Source organism: Palaemon carinicauda, chromosome 8 (genome assembly GCF_036898095.1).
Source record: "Palaemon carinicauda isolate YSFRI2023 chromosome 8, ASM3689809v2, whole genome shotgun sequence".
Taxonomy (NCBI): Eukaryota; Metazoa; Arthropoda; class Malacostraca; order Decapoda; family Palaemonidae; genus Palaemon; species Palaemon carinicauda.
In genome coordinates this window covers 39,355,613-39,380,684 of record NC_090732.1, presented here as the reverse complement: position 1 = coordinate 39,380,684, position 25,072 = coordinate 39,355,613, and the positions used below count along the sequence as shown (strand labels likewise).

The 25,072-nt window shown below is 34.4% G+C and overlaps 1 protein-coding gene across 2 annotated transcripts in view; it reads left to right on the top strand.

Moving 5' to 3' along the window:
• LOC137645715 (rootletin-like) overlaps window positions 1-25,072 on the top strand; it is a 746,485-nt gene that overhangs the window by 638,105 nt on the left and 83,308 nt on the right. For both annotated transcript variants that reach the window (XM_068378593.1, XM_068378592.1), the window contains exons 29-32: window positions 6,465-6,619; window positions 7,875-8,051; window positions 11,287-11,394; window positions 12,351-12,530. In XM_068378593.1, the coding sequence (XP_068234694.1) occupies window positions 6,465-6,619; window positions 7,875-8,051; window positions 11,287-11,394; window positions 12,351-12,530 (620 nt within the window). The remainder of the gene's footprint in view (window positions 1-6,464; window positions 6,620-7,874; window positions 8,052-11,286; window positions 11,395-12,350; window positions 12,531-25,072) is intronic.

Sequence of the window (25,072 nt, the reverse complement as noted above, 5' to 3'; positions counted from 1 at the left end):
GCAACACTTCACTCAATGACATTTGGCAAACAATTCATTTGCATTGTAACATACAAATCTCAGGGTCAAGGTTTTTGGAATTCCTAGACATAAAACTGGGAGATGGTGAGAGATACGAATCATTGTTTCAGCGTCTTACATCCTTCGTTGAAGACAACCTGCTACGAGTCGATAGTGCATTGGGACATCATGGGGAAATACCAAAAGAAGATGAGGAAATGAGCCTGTCACTTGAAAACATTACAGTGCTACTGTGGCTATATCAGATTGCTTCTAGCCTTCCCAAAGAAGTTCAACAAAGGTATGCCACAGAATTGAGAGACAGAACCCTTGTATCAATCAAGCCTGAGATTGCTCAAGCTATTGATTTGATGATGGACAAGATCTGGAGCAGAGATAATGAGTCATGTATAATGTACACTAAACTAACAAAGTCTTTCCCCAGCACTGTCCCAGTGCAGACTCCTCCCCGAAGATGACAAGAAATACTTTTGCAAATCTAACCCTCATACCAGGCAAATAACAGTGAATGTGCCATTAGACACCAGTGCAGAGGCAGACATGATAAAAGCAACTGTAGCCAAATCTTTGGGTGCTCACGTGAAGAAAACAACTCGGATGGCTCTCCAGGCTGATGGCATAACCCCTCTTGAAGTTATCAGAAAGATAACATTCCTTGACACAAATGACCCTGCCACATGTACTGGAAACTTTGGTAATTGCAGACCTAAATGTAAATGTTTTAGCTGGTACTCCGTTCATCAATGCGAATGATATAGGTGTGCACCCAACAAAATGCCTGATTAAAACACACAATTAGGAACCCACTTTCTCCACGAAGAAAACTACACAGCATCTTACTATTAGAAGGGTATTGGGTTATACAGTACAGGTACCACCCCGAATCAATACTATTTGGCCTGGAGAATTTATTGAAGTACAGGTTTCCCCTGCATTAGCAGATAACGAAGTTTTAGCCTTAGAACTAAGGACAGAACCAAAAGATACTACAAATTTGCCTCTTCCCTCTATTGTAGATGTCATCAATGGAAAGATTTGGTTACCAAACCTCTTGCAAGAACCCAGACTTTACAAAAGCAGGAACACATCTGTTGAGCTGTACATGTACCGGCTCCAGAAGTCACCAATTCTGATTACACCTACGATAACACAGTGGTTGTTAGAGCTTCATCCACATTGGTGAAAAAGTCCATACCTTATCCTGATAACATTTGCCCTGATGATGTAAAGCAGTCATTCACTACAGTTCTCGGGAAGTATAGCTCTGTCTTCGATCCTCTAGCCACAAAATACAACCATACTGCTGAACATTTTGAACCAGTAGTCAACATGGGCATCGTTCTGCCTCTACAATGTAAAGGAAGAGTGCCACAGTACTCCAGAGATAAGTTAGTTGAACTGCAAGACTCATTCAACAGACTGCAGGAACAATGAATTTTCTGCAGACCTGGGGAAACAAGAATTATCACAGAATATTTAAACCCATCATTCCTCGCCAAAAAGCAAGGTGGCTTCCGACTTGTCACACCATTTGCTGTAGTGGAAAGATTTTACAAGCCATTACCTTCAGTAATGCCATATGTGGAAAACCCTCCAATCTATAGCTCGGAAGAATATAGTAGTAACCGACCTCACTAGTGCCTTTCACCAGACCCCCTCTCCAAAGCATCAGTGAAGAACATTAGGGAAAATTCTGCAAGAAGGTGTCATTGCAAAGTTAGCAGAGGAATTATAGTGATGTGGAAATACAGTACTCCATTACAATTATTCTATAACTGGGAACATGTCCTGCAAGCCCTGGACAAATGCAACTTAAAACTTTCAGCGCACAAAACTGTCATCTGCCCCTGTCAACTACATTTTGGGCTGGATATGGCAACAGGGCACTATCCATGCAAGTCCCCATAGAATTTCCTCGCTCTTCCTGGCAAAACCTCCAACCACAGTGAAGGGATTCCACTTTTACATTGGTGCCTACAAAGTACTAGGCTGTGTACTCCCTAGTTGCAGTACCTTTATTGGGCCCCTTGATGATGCACTTGTGGGATTAACCTTGAATAGCAAGTTGATATGGTTTGATGATTTTTTATCAGCATTTAGAAAATCAAAAGGATGTAATTGAAAACCACAAGTCTAATACTCTCCCTCACCCAGATGACCAATTTTTTATTGTCACTAATGGATCGGTCTAACAGTGTGACATAGGTAGCATGATATATGTGTCTCGTGGGCAAAAGATTCACCTTGCTGGGTTTTACAGTGCAAAACCAAAGAAACACCAGGTTACCTGGCTCCCCTATGAAATAGAAGCTCTGGGAATAGCAGGAGCAATTAACCATTTCAGCCCTCACATAGTCCAATCAAGACAGAACATATATCCTTACGAATAGTAAGTCATGCATGCAAGCATTCACCAAAATTTGCAGGAGTGAGTTCTCAAATCTAAGTGTAACCTCATTCCTTGCCACAGCCAGCAGATATCAGGTGCCCATCTAACACCTGAGTGAACAAGCAAATGTCCCTTTAGATTTTGCTAGCAGGAATGCACCAGAGTGCACAGACACAGCTTGCCAAATCTTCCAGTTCATCTCCACAACTGAAGATTCAGTAGTTCATAAGATCAAAGTTAAGGATGTTGAGTCTGGTCGAGTATCATTACTCTATTTCAGTTACTCATGAAAGTCCATTCACCCAGATTGTTCAGATTTATGCACTTATCTTTCTAAGATGACAAAAGTACACAATGTGAAACGGTACCTCCAAGTGGCCATGATCTCCAGGAATGATTTATTGGCTGTAAAGAAAGCAAAGCCTCTGTCTCCAGTCAGACTCTTAACCATTGTTCCTAGATTCATACTGCATGGTCTGCTGACAGCTTTACACATCAAACTAGACCATTCATCAAAGCATCACCTTAAGCTAGTGTTTCACTGCTAGTTTTACACACTCAACACAGGCGACTTAGATTCCACCATCACTAAGAAATGTTATACCTGCTCATCATTGAAGAGAATCCCAAGGATTTGATCGCACAATCCTCTGAAGACCCTCCTGAGACCATAGGTACATCATTTGCTGCTGATGTTCGCAGAAGAAATAGGCAGTTCATCTTTTTACTTAGATAAACGTTGACCTCATACACTGTTACCCGCATGTCGCATAATGAGACCCTTCGTGATGCCCTCGAGCACTTGCTTGGAATTATGTTCTATCGACGGGCCAATGCTGGGATTCGAGTAGATTTGGCTTCAGGGTTTGTCGCCTTAAGAAATGACTTTGTTGTCTAAGTACCATATTTCACTAGGATATGGCAGGGTCAAAAGTCCAAATAAAAAGCCTGTTGCAGAGAGAACAATGCAGGAACTGAAAGAAGAATTATTGATGGCTATTCCAGAACAACTAACTATCTTTAGACTTGTCATTGACATCACTACTGCTCGGTTAAACTCGAGGATTAGAGAACAAGAGACCAACCTCCCATTTCCAGTAGCAAATCATCTCGAGATTAAAGCTCAACAGGAACAGCCAACAGTAATCACCCATACAGTGAAAGGAGCAAGTCATCCACAGCTGTCAGTCCCCTAAACCCCCATGTCTCATGTGGTGACCGGATTCATCTAAGAGATAAATCCAAACACAGGCCAGGAGACAGATATATTGTCTCTGCCATTGATGGCGACTAGTGTTTTATCAAGAAGTTTGTAGGATCAAAATTATGTGCAAATTCATGCAAAGTCAAAACATCTCAATGCAAGCCAATATCTCCCCACAACTTTACAATCCAAAGAAGACATGTTTGTTATACAATTGAACAAAAAGATAGAAGTTCGTTGTTCACATGTGCCAGATCCCTTTACAAGGAAGGTAGATGAACTGTTACACGACTGGTCAAGTCTTCATTTTTATGCATTCCACTCTTTGCCATGATTTTACAGGTTATAAACAATTTCACGATCTCTGCAAACAGCAGGATGAGCTACTATCCCTATTCTGGCTATAAAGGGAATGGTTCACTAATCAGTGGCCTCTGCTGTTGCAGTATCTGAGAAGAATGCTGCACAAAACCAATCTGCCCAGACAATCAATTTCAAAGGTCATTCATCGAAAACCATCCATGATACATGTAACCACATGAAGACTGTCCACCGTATTCTCAGAAACAAAGGGTTTTTGCAACCATCTTAACTGTCTATTATAGGTTCTAAATGATAGTCTAAAAATAATCTGTATCAATGACAATGAAATGTTTAGAGATTAGTGCAAATCTAGGAATGTATCAATGACTAGAACTAGCTTGGGTGATAATGTTAAATTTCTACAGTTAATTTTTTTTTATGAAAATAAACTTTCAATATCAGCCATCAAGGGATAAAAATCTAGTCTTAGTTCTGTGTTCAAGGATCTGGGATTTGATCTGTCCATTTCAGGTATTATAGCAGATGTGTTGTAGGTCTTTTAGTATTGAAGGGCATCCAGTAGTCAGGTCTATTTATTGGAATTTGGATGTGCTTTTACAGCATTTGAAAAGCTTAACTTTTGAACCTTTGGAAAATATTTTGTATGAAGATCTCACAGCTAAGACATTTATCCTATTGGAATTGGCTTCAGCTAAATGTATATATAAGTGGACTACAAGCTCTATCTTTTAAGGTAGGCTTTTGGGGAACATAAGATTATTTTGTCCTTTTCGACTTCCTTCAAAGCAAATAAATTTCGTCAGAAAATAGTTTCTTTGTCTGGTCAAAGCTTTACAGTATTATTTGGAAAGTACTAGGGACATCAGAAGTAGTGTCCAGAATTTGTTTTGTTGGATTGGGGTCCCAAAATTCAATATCATTATTAGTTAGATTTTTGGTCACAGAAGCTTACAAATACTGTACAGTAATTGAATCCAAATCTAATAAAAGTCTTGAAGGTTACGGTCTTTGATATTTGAAATGTAATTAAATCCATTAATTTTTGTGGAAATCTTTTTCTGGAAAGAGCTTTAGCAACAGCTCAGTGGCATAACGAGTTGGTTATCGCTAAACATTATCTTGAAAAATCTTGGTTTTCTGATTCAGATTGGTGGGTTCTTGGCCGTATAGTGGCTACAGGGTATGTGGTCTAATTAATTTTGAGTTCAGTTGATTCGTTATTCTCATATTTCTAAAGAAATTGTTCGTTGTTCTATGATGTAGTGATTATTTGAACAGCTAATAAAGCATATAATTTAGAGACAATCTGGAGTTCCGTATTTCAAACTGTATTTTGAAATATTTTGTTACACATAAATTTAACTGTTATCATTAATATTATTATTCATATTTATTGATAACGATAATAGTATTGATAACAACATTGATGATAATATTAATTATAATAATATTTATGCTAACATGCTAACATGCTGAAGTGGAAAGATTTTACAAGCCATTACCTTCAGTAATGCCATATGTGGAAAACACCCTCCAATCTATAGAGTTTGAAATATGTGGCTCCTATCTCTCCTTCACTGGCGTCCCACCTGGAGTCAGCAATATGAACTTGATGGGAAGTTCATAGAAATGAATAGAATTTTAATGCCTGTAATAAAATGATTGTCTATATTCCCTTGATGTTCATACACATACCCTCCCTCCTTCCAACTGGCGTGGTATTAAGAGGATTGGGAATAGTTCTGACTTCGAGACTGAAATAGCAGACTCTGCAGCATCACCGCTTCACTTCTTACTAATATTGCTAGAGTGTCTCATTACTGTACTCGAAGCATATGTGAATTTAAAGAAAAAAAATGGTTAAATGTCGGTAAACCAAGTTTCTAGAGAAGAAGCAATAATCATAAACATCAAAATTATTATTGATTGTTTTATAATTGAATTTTTATAATGCTGTAAAAATTGTTTCTAAATAATTATGAGCATATTTAGCTGCAGTTCGTTTAGTCAATAGTTATTCATAAAAATCCTTGCTGTATCATTTTATTTTATTTTACTGCTGAAAAGTATTGGAGTTTGCTCTCTTGGAATTAGTCATGTTCATTTTAAACAGAAAGTAACCTCTCAACAGATCGTTCTCTTGATTTATATTTTTATGGGCTAAATTATGGGAGAATGAGTTGATTTATAGTATATTTTTTGAATGCTTGAGATGATGTGAATGGGAATTATCATACATTTGATTGTGAAGACTATAAAGTCTTTCTCATGTAGAAGTGTAAATTGTTAAAGTCTTTCTCATGTAGAAGTGTAAATTGTTAAAGTCTTTCTCATGTAGAAGTGTAAATTGTTTAGACTCGGTGTTTTAAATAGTGTTTTTCGTTATATTTCATAATTAGGAAAACATTTATGATGGACCGTAAAAATTTGTCAGTTAAGTATAACAATTATTTCAATACTTACATGTTTTAAGACTTGATTATTCACAAATACATTACATAAAAATTATTTGACATTCTTTTACAGGTTTCGAACTATCTGGTAGCCACAGTGATTTACCAGCATCAATAGAGGCTCTTGGATCCACTGAAAAAATTAATGTAGCAGAAATTGACCCTGAAACAGTGCGTCATGAATTAAGAGCTCTTATGACACAGATGAATCAAGTGGAGTTAGAGAGGGTAAGTATGGAGCTTCAAAACATGTTAGAATTTGATATCTGGACCATAGCCACATGAATTATGTACCCTAATATAAAGAGATAATCTTTTGAGATGTCATGTACAGTAATCACTCACCTTATTACAGTTAACCTATTGCCCCCGCTGTCCATCGCAGATTTATAAATACATTATGCAAAGTATCTAAATCTTAACGGTATATTGGACTACATTTCATATTGAGGGTTTCCGAGGGCCAATATGTTTTATATTTTTTTTGGCTTTTCATTTTTTTTAGTAATAGGCATTTTAGGCCTAAAAATAATAGACTGAAGTAATAAATAAGAGTAAAAAACTTTGGTTCAGTAATAAGAAAGCAATGTGCACAGACCACAGGATTTTATTATTATCTGGCCATCACTCTGTCCTTTGTGAAGAGCAGTTCAGTATTTAGTTTGTTTCCTCAAATGAAGGCGTAAAGCACAAGTAAAACTTGAGAGGTTTCAATCAGTATAATTTGAATATTGATTTTTTATCTCTTGTCTTTCGGTAGCCTTTTAATTTTGGGATAGATCAAAATTATCTCAGTAGATAAGTCTTGGGATGACATATGGAGAATAAAAGGGATTTTGACGTAGGAAAAATCTATTTTTGCCTGAGATAGCCATGACGTCCTGATGGAAGTTCCCTTCGGCTGCTTCCTACTGTATAATATTTATGCGAGTGATATTACAAGAGAATTACCGCCAGGTATCATGGGATTCCAACCCCCGGAACGACTATCCGTAGATATCGTGTATAATCAGGGACGTATCCTAAGATAACCATAGATATCTGTACGCACAATAGACTTTACCCAGTCTAATCCACTTAGGGGAAGGATAAGTGAGGAGCCGTTACATATCCTCTCACCTTTCGGTAGTCAGGGTTTTAATTCATGTCTCTATAGTTACTCACACAGTAGGTGGATTAGATTATGATTATTTTCTTATTGCTCATGTCAGATAATTGATAACATATACATTTTGTAGAATTTCTAAGTTATAACTTACAGCAATAAATTATTTATGTACTTGTAGAGAATTCTAACCACCATAATTGCATGCAAGATAGTTTTAGGGAGAAAATCAAACAGGTTGGGATTATATACTATTATGGATTATGTATTTTTCTTAGTTTAATGACAAGCAATGGTATTTTTAGTTTTTTTTATTAATATTAAGGCTCAGCATCAAAAAATTAATGTTTTGATTGTATGATCTTTGGTAATTTTCAGGATGATGCCATAGCTCATGTTTCCAGTCTTGAACGACAATTGTCAGATCTCCAAGAAGTTCACCAGAAATCAGAAGCACGGCTGAGAGATGTAACTCGAGCTTTGTCAGAGTTGGAAGAGAAGAAACGTTACAGTGATGACAAGCTCAATAAGGCAGTGTCACATGCTAGCCAGCAGGTAAAAAAGAAAATTTGGGTTGAATAATAAGCACAAATAAGTATATAGTAGAATACTAGAGGGGAACATGTTCTTAGCAAGAGAAACTTTAAAATTTTATTATTCAACTAGTATGGCCTCTGGATTAGGATAATTGCCTTATTTTCCAAAATAAGCTATGGGATATAGCTACTGGTATGTCTGATCTTTATTCGGTTAAAGCAAAATTAGCTATAGCAAATGAATTTGGAATAGTATGGAGGGATGTAAGAAAGTGAGGTAGTGAAGGTGGAAGAGTTGAAAAAACCAGAGGCAAAATGTGGATATAAAAAGAAGATTAGAAGTGGCATATGACAGAGTGAAAGAGAGAAACTTGCGATTTGAGGAGTGAAAGTTAGTAAAAGAAAATTTTGTTAGGCATGCAAGTGATATATCTGGTAAGAGGTTTGTTGGAGGTAGTATGAGGAAGGGTTGTGGGTGGTGGAAGTAGTGAAAGTGAAAGTGGAAGAGAAAAATAAGGAATTTCAAGAATGGCTGCAGAGTAACAGTATTGAGATGTATGAAATATATAAAGAGAAATATGTGGAAGTAAAACGGAAGGTGGTTAAGGCAAAGGGGGTGGCTGACTGGAGATGGGGTTTGGGATTGTTTATTCTATATGAAAAACATAAAAAGTTTTGGAAAGAAGTGAAGAGAGTAAGGAAGGGTAGATCGAGGAGTGAAGATACATTGAAACAGGATAATGGAAGGTTGTTGAATGTAGATGAAGCTAGGAAAAGGTAGGCTGACTATTTTGAAAGGTTGCTGAATGTTGAGGATGATGTGGAGACAGATATGATATTTATTCAAAAATATCTATTACTGAGTTCTATTGGGGGTCAAATGTCAAATTACCAAGAATTGTTAATATTTCTCGTACTTTGTACGATACAGATATATATATATATATATATATATATATATATATATATATATATATATATATATACATATATATATATATATATATATATATATATATATATACATATATATATATATATATATATATATATATATACATACACACATTTATTCATACTATATATATACATGTATATGTATCATCATCATCTGTTCCTACGCCTATTGACGCAAATGGCCTCGGTTAGATTTCGCCAGTCGTCCCTGTCTTGAGCTTGTGTAGTGCTATAGCCTCTGTACCATGGTCTTCTACTGTGTTGGATTAGAGGTCTCCTGATTGAGGTCACACTCGGGCACGCCGTCTTATCTTATTTTTCCTCCTCCTGTTTTTCATAAAGTTATATATATATATATATATATATATATATATATATATATCTATATATATATATATATATATATATATATATATATATATATATGTCTATGCATATATATGTATGTATATATGTATGTATATATGCATTTTATATGCATACTTACATGTATGTGTATATATACCTATATATATATATATATATATATATATATATATATATATATATATATATATATATATATATTATATATACACATGTATATATATATGTATATATATATACGTATAAATGTATATATGTTTATTTATGTGTATATTAATCCCTCAGCTGTTGCAGGTGTTCTATCCAGCCCTACCCCCAAAAGAATAGCTGGAAAAAGTAGATTCACGAATCTGCAGTATTTTATTTTTAATTTTTTTAATTTTTCCTGTTTGTTTATTTTCTTTATAGATTTAATCATATATAAACCCTCCTAATACTCTTATAACCCATTTACACACTCTTAAAATACGTTTAAGCTAAAACTTAATTCTACTGTAGACACACCTTTATATATATGTAAGTTAAATAACGTACGTACTGTATCTTATAATAAAACATGTCAATACTCATATATTAGTACCATATTATGAAATATAAATCTATGGAATATTCCATGATTTACGTTTATAAGATGATCAAGAATGCCTTCTACGCTTTCCAAAGCAGATGATTAAGGCAAACTTCCAAAGGATTATTTTATCTCGTGCTAAAAGAGATTATTATTACTTGAACTATCTCTTATTCTACAATATAAAGATTTGTAATTTCTATCAAAAATAATTTTCTCATATTTTATTTAAGATCAATTTTAATGGCCCATCTATTTTTAATGTTACAGTCTTCATCTTTGCAGTGCTTTATTACAAAGACTTTTTCTTCCAATTCTTTAAGAAGTTTTAGTGCAATTTTGTTTACCTTTTCATAAACCATAAAAGGTATGATATAATATCATATTCTACTTATCATCATTTGTAACAACTACGATAATTATTTACTATTGGACGAAAGGTGAAATGTAAGAAAAACTGGTGGTGTTATCCAAAATGGTTGTTCATAACAAAACAGCTTTTTTTTTGTTTGATTGGTAATCACTGTATACATCACTAATGAAACTTATATCACTCTCTTTTGTTGTTTTTTTATATATTGAACCAGAGATTGAGATAAGAGGTAGAGGAAAAGAGGATGGTTTATTATAATTTGCTCTCATAAAAAGGAGCTCACTTTGTACAAGAGATACATGATAGAATACTTTTTATGGGTAAAAATACAAGGTCTTTCAACGCATGAGATCACAAGTTTTATGAGTATATATGATATTACTGTAATTATCTTTATTAATTTCCAGGCCCTTCCATGTACTTAATGAGTGATAAATGAACCACGGTATAAGAGGGATTACAATGTGTATATATACATACATATATATATATATATATATATATATATATATATATATATATATATATATATATATATATATATATATATATATATATATACTGTATATTTTGTATATGTTTACCAATAAACATGAACACAGTATAAAGTCTCAATTTTAATCTAGCCTGCAGAGTAATAAATGTTTTAATATAAATGTGATGAATTCGTTACTTGTGTTTTTGGATACATATGTAGTTAAAAAGACTAGACAATTTATTGATAATTATTGTAGCAGACAATAGTAAAGTCGGATAGCATCGTTAGACACACAACCCGGTTCTTGGTAATGGGTCTCAAAATCCACTGTATTTTACCATATTAGAGAAGTAAATGCATTAATGTGCCGTGGTTGGATTTAGCTAAATATTTACTTTCATGTTTTAGTGTTTAGTGAAATTGAAGAGAGATGTTATTTGTTTTTTTTATTAGATATGTAATGTATATTAATTGAATTAATTCTTAATTTTATTGTTGATAATGTTTTACAGGATGAAGCTTTGCGTCGAAAGGAAAGTGAAATCCGTTCCTTGAATGAGGAGCTTAGTAATACAAGGCGAAGAGTGACCGACCTTGAGCATGAGAAGGCAACTCTTGATGTGAGTGATTTTAAATGTGTTTAATTTCTAATTTATTCTTGTTAGCTCATACACAATTATAGAGAAATGTGTAAGATATTGGGGTAACAAGAAGACTGATAAGATGTACAGTATATGTTTTACATCTACTCTGTTGTTTTTTTTTTATAACCAATTTCTGTTGTCTCATATCCATTGGTGTTTTCCAGTGCTTCATCTTGTATCTTTTTCAGTTTTACTATATTAGTTAGTACTTGATCATTTATGTAAAAAGACGAACTAAACAGAAAACTTAATAATAAGAATCTAACTACTATAATTAGTATGCTTTAGGATTATTTATTTGACAAAAAAAATTCCCTCTATAATTTTTGCCAAATTAGCTTCTTACGTTTTTTATGATGTTTGAATTAGTTGTAGGGATTTGGTTGGTCTTTTTGATAAATCTTATATGAATAATTTCTCAAGTCTAAGATTCACCCACTTTTGTACCTTACACCTTCTTCCTCTTTAATCTATAGAGGTTTCTTTCAGTGTTTAAAATTTCCTATGTAGTAAGTACAGACTATGTTTATCTGATTTTGCGTTAATTATGCTGTATATTACAATCCAAGTAGTGTTCCATTTATTACTGTTATTGCATGCAAACATATAGTATTATTAGATTGGAATGAATTACCTAATGGGATTTGATGGCCTTACATTGGCAGTCATGGACACTAGTTTTGCTAATATGTTCAGTCTACTGCTGGGTGTTTTATACTTTTCACTGCATCTAATTTTAAACATTATAGTTATCCAATGATAACTCTTATGGTTATTCACTAATATATTTTACTGATTTATAATTATTTTTTTCACATAACATAAGTGGTATGTAAGCCATGAGACTGATATTTTTAATAAAGGTATTTCTATGTTTATGAAACATTGCTATTTTGTGAAGCTATTTTTCATTTAAACCTTCCCTATTGCAGGACCGTGTACAAAAGCTAAAGAATGGTGTAAATCGAATTGAAATGGAGAATGCAGATATCAAAGAAAAATTAAGGGCCTCAGAGCAGCGTGGAGCTCTACTTGATGACTCCAAATCAAGATTAGAAGCAGAACTTAGTACAACTAAAAAGACTGTTAGTGAAAAACAAATGGAGATTGAGGTAAGTACAGTAGCATACTTGCATTAATAACTTGAGGTAGCTTGAAAACTTTATTAGAATGCTGAAACTGATGAGTAATATAGAATTTCGAGTTCTCTTTGACCGTGATAATTGTTAATATTAATGTGACTAATTCTGTGTATGATTCCATAATTTGGAGTTATATAATAACAGGATTATTCTTACATTATAGGTTATTGTCACATACATTTCTTATTCTTTTCCATACATTGATTTGGTAAATCTTTAACAATTACAAAAATATAGTTTAAATTTTAAACAGTATGATTGTGATAGGGAATTAAATTTGTAGAGTTTTGCATGTCACTGACTATACCCTCGCTGCCTCTCATATTTATTTTGCAAATTGACAAACGTTAATCAATGAATTAGTTCTCTTCATAGTGTTGTATTTATACTAAAATATACATAGAGAAGACCCTTGCTCGGAATTCATATTGCTATTATCTAGGAAATGAGAGCTCCTTAACCTTAAAAAAGAAACAATCTTCTTTTCTACCTTCCCACCGTTATTCCTACGTTAAGGGTCGGTTGCCCTCTCCATGCCTTTTATCAAAGGCATCCTCTTCCACCAAAGCTCTTCTCTCCATACCATCCTTCACCTTTACTCACCATCTAATTCTCTGCCTCTCTCTCAATCTTCCCTTGGCCTAAAGGCTTCCTGCCAAGCCCTCCTCCCTCCCACACCACCGTTTATCCTAAACACGTGCCCACACCATCTTAGTCACGATACCCTTATCACCTCTGTAATTTTTACAAGGCCTGCCATTCTTATTATTTCATTATTTTCTAAATTTTCAAGGAGTAATAGTCTTATGATGCACCTCAGTATTCTCATCTTTGTTATCTCAAGCTTTGCTTTCTCTTTTCCTCTAAGAGACCACATTTCTGATCCATACATTAACACAGGTTTTATTACTGTACTACAGATCTTGACTTTTAGCTCGATTGGCATTCTTTTATCACATACCATAACCCCCAAGGCTGCTTTTATCACAATCTCAACTTCAGCTTCACACCTTCCCTCTTGACTTATAGTGTGTATGTCAAGTATATAAAGGGTTCTACCTGTTTTGTAACCGAGCCTCTGCTTTCATGTATGGCTATCCTGACCCTACCTGGTCACCATAACCTCAGTCTTATCCACATTTACCCTCAATTCACTCTTCTTCAAAGACTCCTGTCACTCTACAACCCTTCTCTGTAAGTCTTCCACATTTTAGCAGAAATCACCAAATCATTTGTATATAGCGATTACCACAACTCTTTGTTTCTGATCTCTTCACTTAACACATTCGTGACCAACATAAAAGAATCAGGTTTAATGATGAAACCTCATGTAATCCAACACTAACTTCAAAGGATTTTATTTCCCCAACTGATGTTAAGACTTTTGTTCTTGTTCTTTTGTACATCATATCAACCATTTTAATCAACCTTTCTGGGACTTTCCTCAGGCACCAAAACATAATTTATTTTGTGATTTTATAATAAGCCTTCTCTAAATTTATCACAAGCTATCTCTAGATCCATAAAAGCACAGAAGAGCTTCTGGTTACACTCTTAGTCTCTTTACCTATAGCTGCCTTACTATAAAGATGGCATCCATGGTCCCTTTTCCCCTGATGAATTCATACTACTGTTTCCAAACCTTTGCAATATATCATTTACTACCCCCTTAAAGTCTTTCAAACCATTATCTATTATTTTAACTCCCCTGTAATTACCACATTCCATGACATGATGTTTCTGCTTAAATATAGATACCATTAGACTCACCTAACAGTTTTTAGGCATTTATTTTCCCTTCCCATATCAGTGTTAATAAATCCAGCATCCATTCTTTCCACTCTGTAGCTAGAATCTTGACCATTTTATGATGAACCTAGTGTTTTACCATTTTTTTTTTTATTTTACTCAATGCCTGCTTGACTTTTGTATGCTGTATCTTCATCACTGCCCCCCCCCCCCCACCTTCTGTACTTCTCACAGCTCTTCCCTTTCATTTTCAGTAATTATTAGTTGTTCAAAATACTCTCATCCCTATGGAATATATTTCTATCTCTGTCCTAGATGATTCTCAATTGCATCAAATCCTGTCTTTGCCATTTCCTCAAGTTTGAAATCATAGAAATTTTTTCTCCTTCCCTTATCCTTAGCCGTTCATTCAATTGCTCTACTGCTCTTTCTGCCTTGAATCTTTTTCTTTTTGCCTGTACTGTTCCTTTGTACCTTCTGCATGCATTACTTTGATTTTCTTTTAACTGATTCTTGCAGCTCTCTATCCCACCACCACTTTTCTCTTTTGGTCCCATACACATATTTCTTTCATATCTGGCCAGATATTTACCTCTCTGTTACCCTGACCAATCTTCAAGTTCAATCCTTTCTAGTCGTCTCTCTCTGTCATAATCTATCGAATTACTCACCTTTATCTCCTCTAAGGTTCCAAACCTTAATTCTGAATATCCTCCTTCTCATCTTGGGTTTTCTACCTCTCATTTTAAAATCGATCACTATTAGTCTATGTAGTTTTCCACGTTTCCACCAAAATCACTTTTCAATTCACGATATTGCTTTAGTCAACTCCTCTAAACTCTACTTCACCACTTTCTTAGGTTATCAGGTGCTTTTCCAACTACTGTATTCAAAACTGGTGTTCATAAATGCCAATTCAAAACTCTGAGCCATCTCTAAAGTATAATCCCTATCTTCATTTGTAATTATCCACGTACCTCTTCATAACCATCCCTTTTCTTCCCAACACTGCCATTGATTTCTTCTCCTATGATTAGCTTATCCTCCTCTCACACTATGCTAATAAGAGCCTCAAACTCTTGTCCCAGAAGGGTTGGTTAGATTGGTTGAGATGATGTACAAAAGAATAGGGATAAAAGTCTTAACAACAGTTGATTTCTACTTGAGACGTTTTTGAGTGAAGACATGTCATCGTTGTGCTCTGTCAAAATCTCGCCCTGAGCTGTGCTTCAGGTTATATTTTCGTTTGTGAAGGCTTTGAAAATATTAGTTAGTCTTATGGACTAAAGTGAAAAGTAAAAGTACACCAAGGCTGGGTGCCCCCATGTAGGTTTGCGAAGGGAGACGGAAAAAAATGGATATGATGTGGCTGTAACAGGTGCTACTACAAGTGTGTGTTTATAGAGGCAAACATCAGTGATGAGGACGTAAGAAACTTGAAATGGATTTGTCCACTTTGTGAAGTTATAAGCCATATGTGGATGTGATCATGGTGAGGATTAGATGGAGATGGTTTGAGCATGCTCTTTGCACTCCCCAAGAGAGATTAGATCTCCAAACTTTCAACTAGATTCCACAAGGCAATAGAAGAGTTGGAAGACCCAGGCCTACATGGCTGAGGACTATGAAGCGTGAAGTAGGAGATGATGAATGGAGAAGTATTGATTTAAAAGCTCAAGATAGGGACAACTGGCGAAATATAACCAGGGCCTTTTGTGTCAATAATCGTAGGAGGAAATGATGATGATAATGAGTGTAGATGAAGCCATTATGGCCAAGACAACTATATTAAAAATGAAGGAGAAATGGAAAATGAAAGACCTTTGTATAAACGGACATAAAGAGAAAATCTCTTAATTGGAACGCCAAATTGCAGAACTCACTGAGGATGCAGAAAATTCCACCCCGACCACTGATCTCACTGAGAAAGTTGATAATCTATCGATGAATGTGGAATCAATTAAGTTAACACTTTGAACACCGATAGCTCCATAACAAGAGAAAATGACATATGCTGACACAGTTAAGGAAAAAAATCTACTAGTAATTAAATCGACTAAAGCATCAACTAAAATCACTGATAGAAAAAAATAAGGTCGAACATACCCTTAAAGACATTCCAATTCTTAATACGGGGTCAACTTCAAATGGAAATAATGTTGTAAACTTTGCTGACAAAAAGATCAGAGAGGAAGCAGCAAACAAGATTCAAACCATGGATGCCAACACCAAGACGAGGAAAATTGGAAAACTGAAACCTAAAATAATGATTTCCAATGTATCTAATGATGAAGATTAAGTAGTAAATGCTTTGATTTAAAGAAATTGTTGCCTGGACCATATCCAAAACATAGAAGAGAAGATAAGTCTGATATTAAAAAAAAGTGCTGCAGATGAGACTACCCACTACTTGTTGAAATGTGATCCTGGAGTTCAGTAGGCTTCTGATGATAAAGGTGATAAAGTTATGTTGCAATTGGTTACTTATTACATATGTGATAGATACCATGTGATCACCTACTAACACTGTTAGAGGTATGGACATTTTGAAAAAGATTGCAAGTTTAAGACTGCTGATGAAGTGTGCGGGAAATGTTCAGAAAAAAAATCCACCAAAGAATGTAATTAGCAACAGGAAAAATGTATAAACTGCACTAAGTTAAACAAACCAAATGACCACACAATGAATTCAAGAAATTGCAAAGCTTATGATTTGGAATTGAAAAGACTAGCAGAAAATACTGACCATGGATACTAAGGATGTCCTGAAATGTGGCTATATAAATATACAATCTGCTTGTAATCAATCTATTCAAATTCGATAATTGATAAATGAGAAATATTTGGACATACTAGCATTGGCTGAAACATGGTTAAATAACATTGACAAGGCTAAGATCCCGGAAATGACCCCCTACACACACGATTTCTTTCATATTCCCTAAAGAGGGCAGGTCTGATGGGGGGTGTTACTCAACTCTCAAGTTGTTAAAAAGAATGAGTGTAACAAGTTTTGAATATATAAAAATAAACATTATGCAAAAAAAAAAAAAAAAAAATCCATTGTAACAGTTTACAAATCTCCGAGAAAAAATACTAGTATCTTCTTTGAAGAATTCAGTGTACTCGTTGAGATGATTATCATGGAGAAAAATTAATTAGCTACAGTATTTGTGGAGACTTCAATCTTTGGATGGATGACGCATCAAATCTTTATGCTTCAACATTTACTGAGTTAATGCAATCGTATCAGTTGGTGAATAATGTTGACTGTGCACCTTCTCTGACTGAACATACGTTGGACCTAGTTTTAAGTGATGGAATGAATAACATTGTATTTGATATAAATGTAGAAGGGAACAGCACTATATCTCCAGTGCACAAAGTTATTGCATTTAGACTACCTTTACACAAACACACAGTGGTGAAGAAAATAAACTTTAGACATGAATCAAACTTCTCTCCTTTTGTTTGTATTGAAAAAATTAAAAAAGAAAATAAATGATACTTTCAGTAGTCCCTGCGATTGTGATAATCAACGTTGGTTGGGCGCTAAGTGTATTGACTGCCTTATGACCCTATATAATAGGGTGAGTGAGTAAAAATTAATATGATACTATGTTTCCACTGATGCAAAAGACTATAATTGTTAAAGACCAATCTCTTTGGTTTGATGGAGAGACTTTAGAGAAAAAGAAGAAAAAATATAATGAAATAAAGAAAAATCAGTTAAGAACTGAAATGCATGGGTAGAATACAAACTGAAATGTGCCAATATGATTACTTATTAAGAATGTGAAAAGTGAATACTATAAGAGAAAGACCAGCGAAGCACCAACAGACATGAATAAGTTATATCGTCTCCTAAATGGTATAATGGGAGATGTAAATGAAAAAAAGGCTACCAGAGCGGTACAATGACCAGGAACTAACAAATAATTTCCTAGAATTCTTTAAAAACAAAATAGAACATATAACTAGGTCATTTACAAATATTCAACATCAGATTAATGCTACACCAGATACACAGATAAAATTATCGAGATTCAATAATATAACACAAGACGTTGTCGCCAAGATTATCAAGAGAGCAAAGAAAACAAACTGCGATTGATCAGATGCCAATATCTGAAGTAACTGTAGGAAGAAAATTTTCTAGTTTAGCTAATATAGTTACGAGAATAACACATACAAGCATCGATGAGTGTAAGTTTCCCAAATCTGGGAAAATGGCTATAGTCATACCAGCTCTGAAAAGTGCTCTAGGTTATCAGGAATTAAGCTCATATAGACCTATTTTGAATCTATCCTTTGTTTCAAAGTGCTAGAATACATAATTCCTGAACGACTAATTAGTCACTTCGAAAAAAATAGAAGCTTTTGCCAGACAACCAGTCTGCTTACAGAAAATTATACTCTACTGAGACAGCTATTTGTTCTGTTGTAAATGCTATGCTGGAAATGATGGATGAAAACAAATGTGGTATTTTAGTATTACTTGATCTTAGTGCTACTTTTCATACAGTTGTGCGTGAACTGCTACTAAATGATCTATGGTCCATTGGTATTGAAGATCAAGCTTTTGAATACCCAAAAGACTACTTGGTTGACAGAAATTATTTTGTGCAAATTGGAAACTCCTATTCATCATATGAACCTTTGAACAGAGGAGTACCTCAGGGGAGTGTACTAGACCCAATCTTATTCTATACTATTGGTCTATCGAAGATACTAAAAGGGTATGGAGTGAAGTTCAAACTATTTACTGATGATACACAATTTTTTAACTTCTCCATAAATGATATAGATATCACTACTCAATCTCTAAACCGAATTCTTACCCGTGTTAGGGAATGGATGACAGTCAAACAACTAGAATTTAAGTTTATGGTGGTTGGAAAGAAAAACAGCTTAAGAAACTTAGGTGATATTCAAATAAACATAAATAACAACCCTGTCCCGATATCTCATAAACTTTGTGATCTAGGCACATCTCTTGACTGTAACTTGTCTTTCTATGCTCAAATAAATAATGTAAAAACTGCTGGTTATCATCTTAGAAATATTGATTTTATAAAGAAGTACCTTGATTAACATTCTGTAAAGAAACTTGTGATAAACTGTGTTATTAACAGGATTGACAACTGTAACTTCATCCTCTACAATTTACCAAGAGTGCAGCTTAAGAAATTACAAAGCATCATAAAGAGAGGAGCAAGACTGATAAAAGATGTCACACCCCAAGAAAGGATCACTCCTATACTTAATAATTTACACTGACTGCCTATTAAAGAAAGAATTGAGTACCAAATATGTACAATAACCCATCAAGTTATCAGAACCGGACGTCCAAAATATCCAAGAGAATTGCTTGGGGGCTACGACATGCCCTCACAAAAGCACCCTTCCAGGGAGATGCCCCGGACAATCTAACTGAACTGAACTGAACTGCTACATATTGTGCAGCCAACAAATCCTGTTGACATGAGAATAGTATATTGTGCAGCCAACAAATCATGTTGACATGAGAATAGTATATTGTGCAGCCAACAAATCATGTTGACATGAGAATAGTATATTGTGCAGCCAACAAATCATGTTTTCATGAGAATAGTTACAGATGGTTTCGAATGATTTAAACCTAGATATAGGTCTACTGTAGGCTCTAGAGCCTTTAAATATGTAGCCCTGAGACTATACTATAAGCTCCCACAATCCATTTGAAAGACTGAAGAATTAAGACCTTCAAAAGGAAACTGAAGACTTTTTTATTCTCAAAGTGCTTTGATAGTGTGGATTTGACAATAAACGAGCAATATGAGGTGTGAAATCTTGAATGCTTTCGAACGAATATGATAAAATAACTGTGGAGGTCCTGTAGAGAGTAGGGTTTCTCTGCTATATAGGATTAGGATCAGAAAAGCAGCCCTTAAAGTAAAGTAATTAATTCTTTCTCTTGTTTTTGGCAACCCATCTGATGACCATCTGCTGAAATTATATTTACTGTGGGATCCCCGATTAACATTGAAATTTTTAAAAGCCTATCTTTTACCCGGTTTACTTCTACTACTTTTTCCTTCTAGTTATTACCTATTATGAACCCAACTCCATTTCTTCCCTCTCGTGGCCCACTTTAATAGAGCTTATACCCATGTCGTATATCTTTAGTTCTGCTTCCTTTTCATCTAGTCTCTTGTACGCACAGGTTACCTATCCTCCTCCTATCCATCACATCCACTATTTCCCTCATTCTACCTGTTAGATTACCGACATTTCAAGTACCGTACCTGCTCTGATCTTCCATTCTGTCACTAGCTTTTTTGGCCACAGTCGTGGACCCTGTGGTCCCCCTCGTCCATTTATCAAGTAAAGTGGGGAATTCTGACATGTGTCATTTACAGCATCCTTGTTTCTAATAGCATCAGGCATGATAACTAATTTGGCAAGTTTTATTTTACGATCACATGCCCTTGCCTTGCAGTAATCAGCCACAGTTATCTGTATTGTGCCAGCTTGAGACTAGATAATACAATTGCAAGGGAACAATCTCCACAGTTATTAGCAGTGGGCTTAGGCATTTGCTAAAAAGCAGGACTGCAAGGCAGCAGCTGCCATTTTAGCCGATTTCTGCACGCAGAACGTACTGTGATAGTATTCTTACACCACTACAACAGGGTCAACTTTACTGATGATCTAAAAAGCATTAGGCTTATTGAAAATAGGGTATGATAGCCCAATATATGGCGCAGTGTCTGAAGGTACTTTGAAGTGTTTAGATTGAATTCACAGTCAAGGCCTGATGCTTTTTAGGGGCGCCTTTAGATCTTCCCCAAATATCTCAGTTTTATGTAAAAGTAGGGAGCCACCTTTTTTCCTTACATCAAGATTTTGTAACAAAGCAAAGTGTGTTGAAGATCCTATCCACCAATTCTCCAACAAGAAGCTCTTCAATCAAAGCAATGTATTTATATACAATCATGAACTGCTATTCCCAATATGACCGAATAAGCCTTTACAATCCACAAACACCAAAATGAACCTTAGTCAACCATCTCTTTTTCCTCCACTTTGGATCATAAAGAAAAACAAGAATATGCTCTCATCTCTTTCATTTATAAAAGAAATATACTCAGAATCACTATAACCAATAGGCATGGGAATACAATCAAAGAAAAGGACCTCAATTTGTTTTATATACTGATAACTAAACCTTCTATGGGTGCTGACTGTCCTGCAGTAGTCTCAGACTAAACAAGTCAGCTCTCATTACAGTTGAATCTTAAGTTTGTCATTTATTCCTATTCAAGAAGTGCCACCGAATCAATGATATTAGAAATTATAGAGCTCCTTCAGTAATTTTATTCTGATGAGCTAAATATTGCAGTGTGCTGGATTCATGCCCATGTTGGAGTTGTTGGTAATGGAAAAACAGAACATGTGCTTTATCAGCAAAAAAACTTAGCACAGCTTGACATTAAACTTCCTGTTAATGATTATATGACCATCATAAAGCCATTAATAGGAAGAATGTAGAAAACTATGTGTAATAACGAATGTGAAAATCATAAATTAAAACAAATAATATGAAATTATTTCCATGGAACTCATCATATAAGAAACACAAAAATATGAAGTAATTTTAGCAAGACTGTGTATTGGTCTAACCCATGGTTTTGTTTTAATGTCTATACCTCAGATGTTTTGTAAGTGTTGTGATTGTGACTTGATTTAAGCATAAGGCATATTTTTTTAATGCAGAATAATGCAGAAATTTTGTTTTTTAAAATTTTAACTTAGAAAAAAAAAGAATAGATTTGATAGATAAAATTTACACTTGTTTTTCATAGATTTTTATTTTTAATCTATTTTTTTATCTATCATATTCTATATATATATATATATATATATATATATATATATATATATATATATGTATGTATATATATATATATATATATATATATATATATATATATATATATATATATATATATATATATATAAAATTGATCTTAGATGTGACTAATGGCACTGGAAAATCTCCATTTAATCGAAATAATAGAAAATCTTATTCCAATTCTGAGTGAGATGAATTGGAAAAAGTCTCCTGTTAAGGCTCCAATAGAAACAGTTTCTTCTATATGTCATGGTCCATAAAATTGTTTCCAGGCTACATGTTGACCAAACTATGCCAATTTAATGTGGTCATAAAGCACACCTGTGATTAAAATAAAACTGATGTTTTACTCAAAGGTATCCAATAATAATGCACGTAATATTAGTATCGTAATATGAAATAAAAACATTACAAATATGCATCTTTTCCATTGCTGTACGATTTCCAAATGAACAGATTACCATGGAATATTTTTTTTCTCTTGCTAGAACAGACAATTATTACTTGAACTATAATTTTCATTTTATAATATAAAGCTATGTAGTTTATAGCTGTTATTTTTCTCACTTTATATAATGTCAATTTTAATGACATAATGAAGTTTTAGGGGTGTTATAGTCTTTAGCTTTGCTGTGCTTGATTGCGAAGCTTAGAAAATTGACTTTTTCTTTCAATTCTTTAAGCAGTTTTTGTGGACTTTTATTTACCTATTCATAAACCAAAAACACGAAAATTTTGATAATACTGTATATCACTCATATTATATGAAATGACATTTTAATAATTTTCTTTTGTTTTTTCATCTTATTGAACTAAATGTTGAGATAAACAGGTGTAGGAAAAGAGGTTACTTTATTATGATTAGTGGTCAAAAAACTAATATATGATACACGAGATACAGGATAATTTTTTTTTTTTTTTTTTTTTTTTTTGTGAAAATCTTGGGGTCACACAATATACGAGATCGCAAGTTACATGAGTATGTGCGGTGATATGAGGGTGCAAGTTACCTAAGTGTATATGGTATTACTTTAATTTACTTTATTCACTTCAAGTCCCAAAATTCCAATTTTCGACAAAACAATTAAAAGTAGAGGGGCCCTTAGTAGGGCTTATTTCTTAAACTTTTGGTCGACCGTGAACCTTTGACCTTAAAATGTATTAATTGGCATGGATTTTCATAATCTCAAATATAAAACAAGTTTGAAGTGTCTGTGACAACGATGTCAAAACTTATTGCTGATTATGTGATATGGACGTTTTGCTCCGTCCATGACCTTTGACCTTCGAAAATTTAATCATTTCCAGCTATTTACATAACAGTTTAAAATCCCTGCAAGTTTTATCGCTTTACGATTAAAATTATGGCTGTATGGTTGATGACAAGAATTTGACCATTTGCTTGACCTTGACCATGGACTCGACCTTGACCTTCGACCTTACCATGTATGAATTGGCATGGATTTTCATAAATTTTCATTACACTGCTATTAAAATTGCGGCCAACAAGTTGTCCAGTAACAAACAACACACAGACATACAAACAAATACAAAAACTTAACCTCCTTCCAACTTCGTTGGCGTAGGTACTAATCCAAAAATAAAACCTATACGTCCTTAGAATCCCGCGATGTAAAGATAATGTATTTTTAAACATGACAGGAAAACTGCCTGTGGGAAAATTGCCATTGGGAATATTCCTCGTCGGAAAACTGACTGTGGAAAAATTGCTATTGTAGGATAATTGTCATAGAGAAGAATGTCAGGCAGAAAGTGGCCTTTTTTTCTAACTAACCAATACTACCGCTAGAGAGTTATGGGGTCCTTTGACTGGCCAGACAGTACTACATAGGACCCTTCTCTCTGGTTACGGTTCTTTCCCTTTGCCTACACAGACACCGAATAGTCTGGCCTATCCTTTACAGATTCTCCTGTCTTCATACACCTGACAACACTGTGATTACTAGACAATTCTTCTTCACCCAAGGGGTTAACTACTGCACTGTAATTGTTCAGTGGCTACTTTCCTCTTGGTAAGGGTAGAAGAGACTCTTTAGCTATGGTAAGCAGCTCTTCTAGGAGAAGGACACTCCAAAATCAAACCATTGTTCTCTATTCTTGGGTAGTGCCATAGCCTCTGTACCATGGTCTTACACTGCCTTGGGTTAGAGTTCTCTTGCTTGAGGGTACACTTGGGCACACTTTTCTATCTAGTTTCACTTCCTCTTGTTCTGTTAAAGTTTTTATAGTTTAAATAGGAAATATTTATTTTAATATTGTTACTATTCCTAAAATGTTCTATTTTTCCTTATTTCCTTATTTCCTTTCCTCACTGGGCTATTTTCCCTGTTGGGGCCCCTGGGCTTATAGCATCCTGCTTTTCCAACTAGGGTTGTAGCTTAGCATTTAATAATAATAATAATAATAATATCTTGATAATTAGTAAATATATATGAGATACATATATGTGCATACATATATACAAACATACATACATACAAACACATACATATATGAATATGGTGAATTTGAAAATCCCTTTCAAACATATTCCCTTAGCGAGGTCAACATACATTCTGAAAGGGATTTATCCAATTCAGAAATTTCCCACTTCTCCCTATTGAAGTTTGGAACACATTCATATTATGGGAACTAACTACTCTCGTACTTAGAACATCATTGAGGCATTTCACAATTCCTTAAATAAATCCGTTTGCAATAGTCAGCCTACTATTTGAAAATTAATCAAGGTGTTGAAAATGGAAGCAGGTCTGGCAATTGCAAAAAGATTCCAAGTTGAAAGAGGTGATATACTTCTCACTATGGTAGTCATAACAAAATTTTGTATTTAAGGTGTGTTGCACAT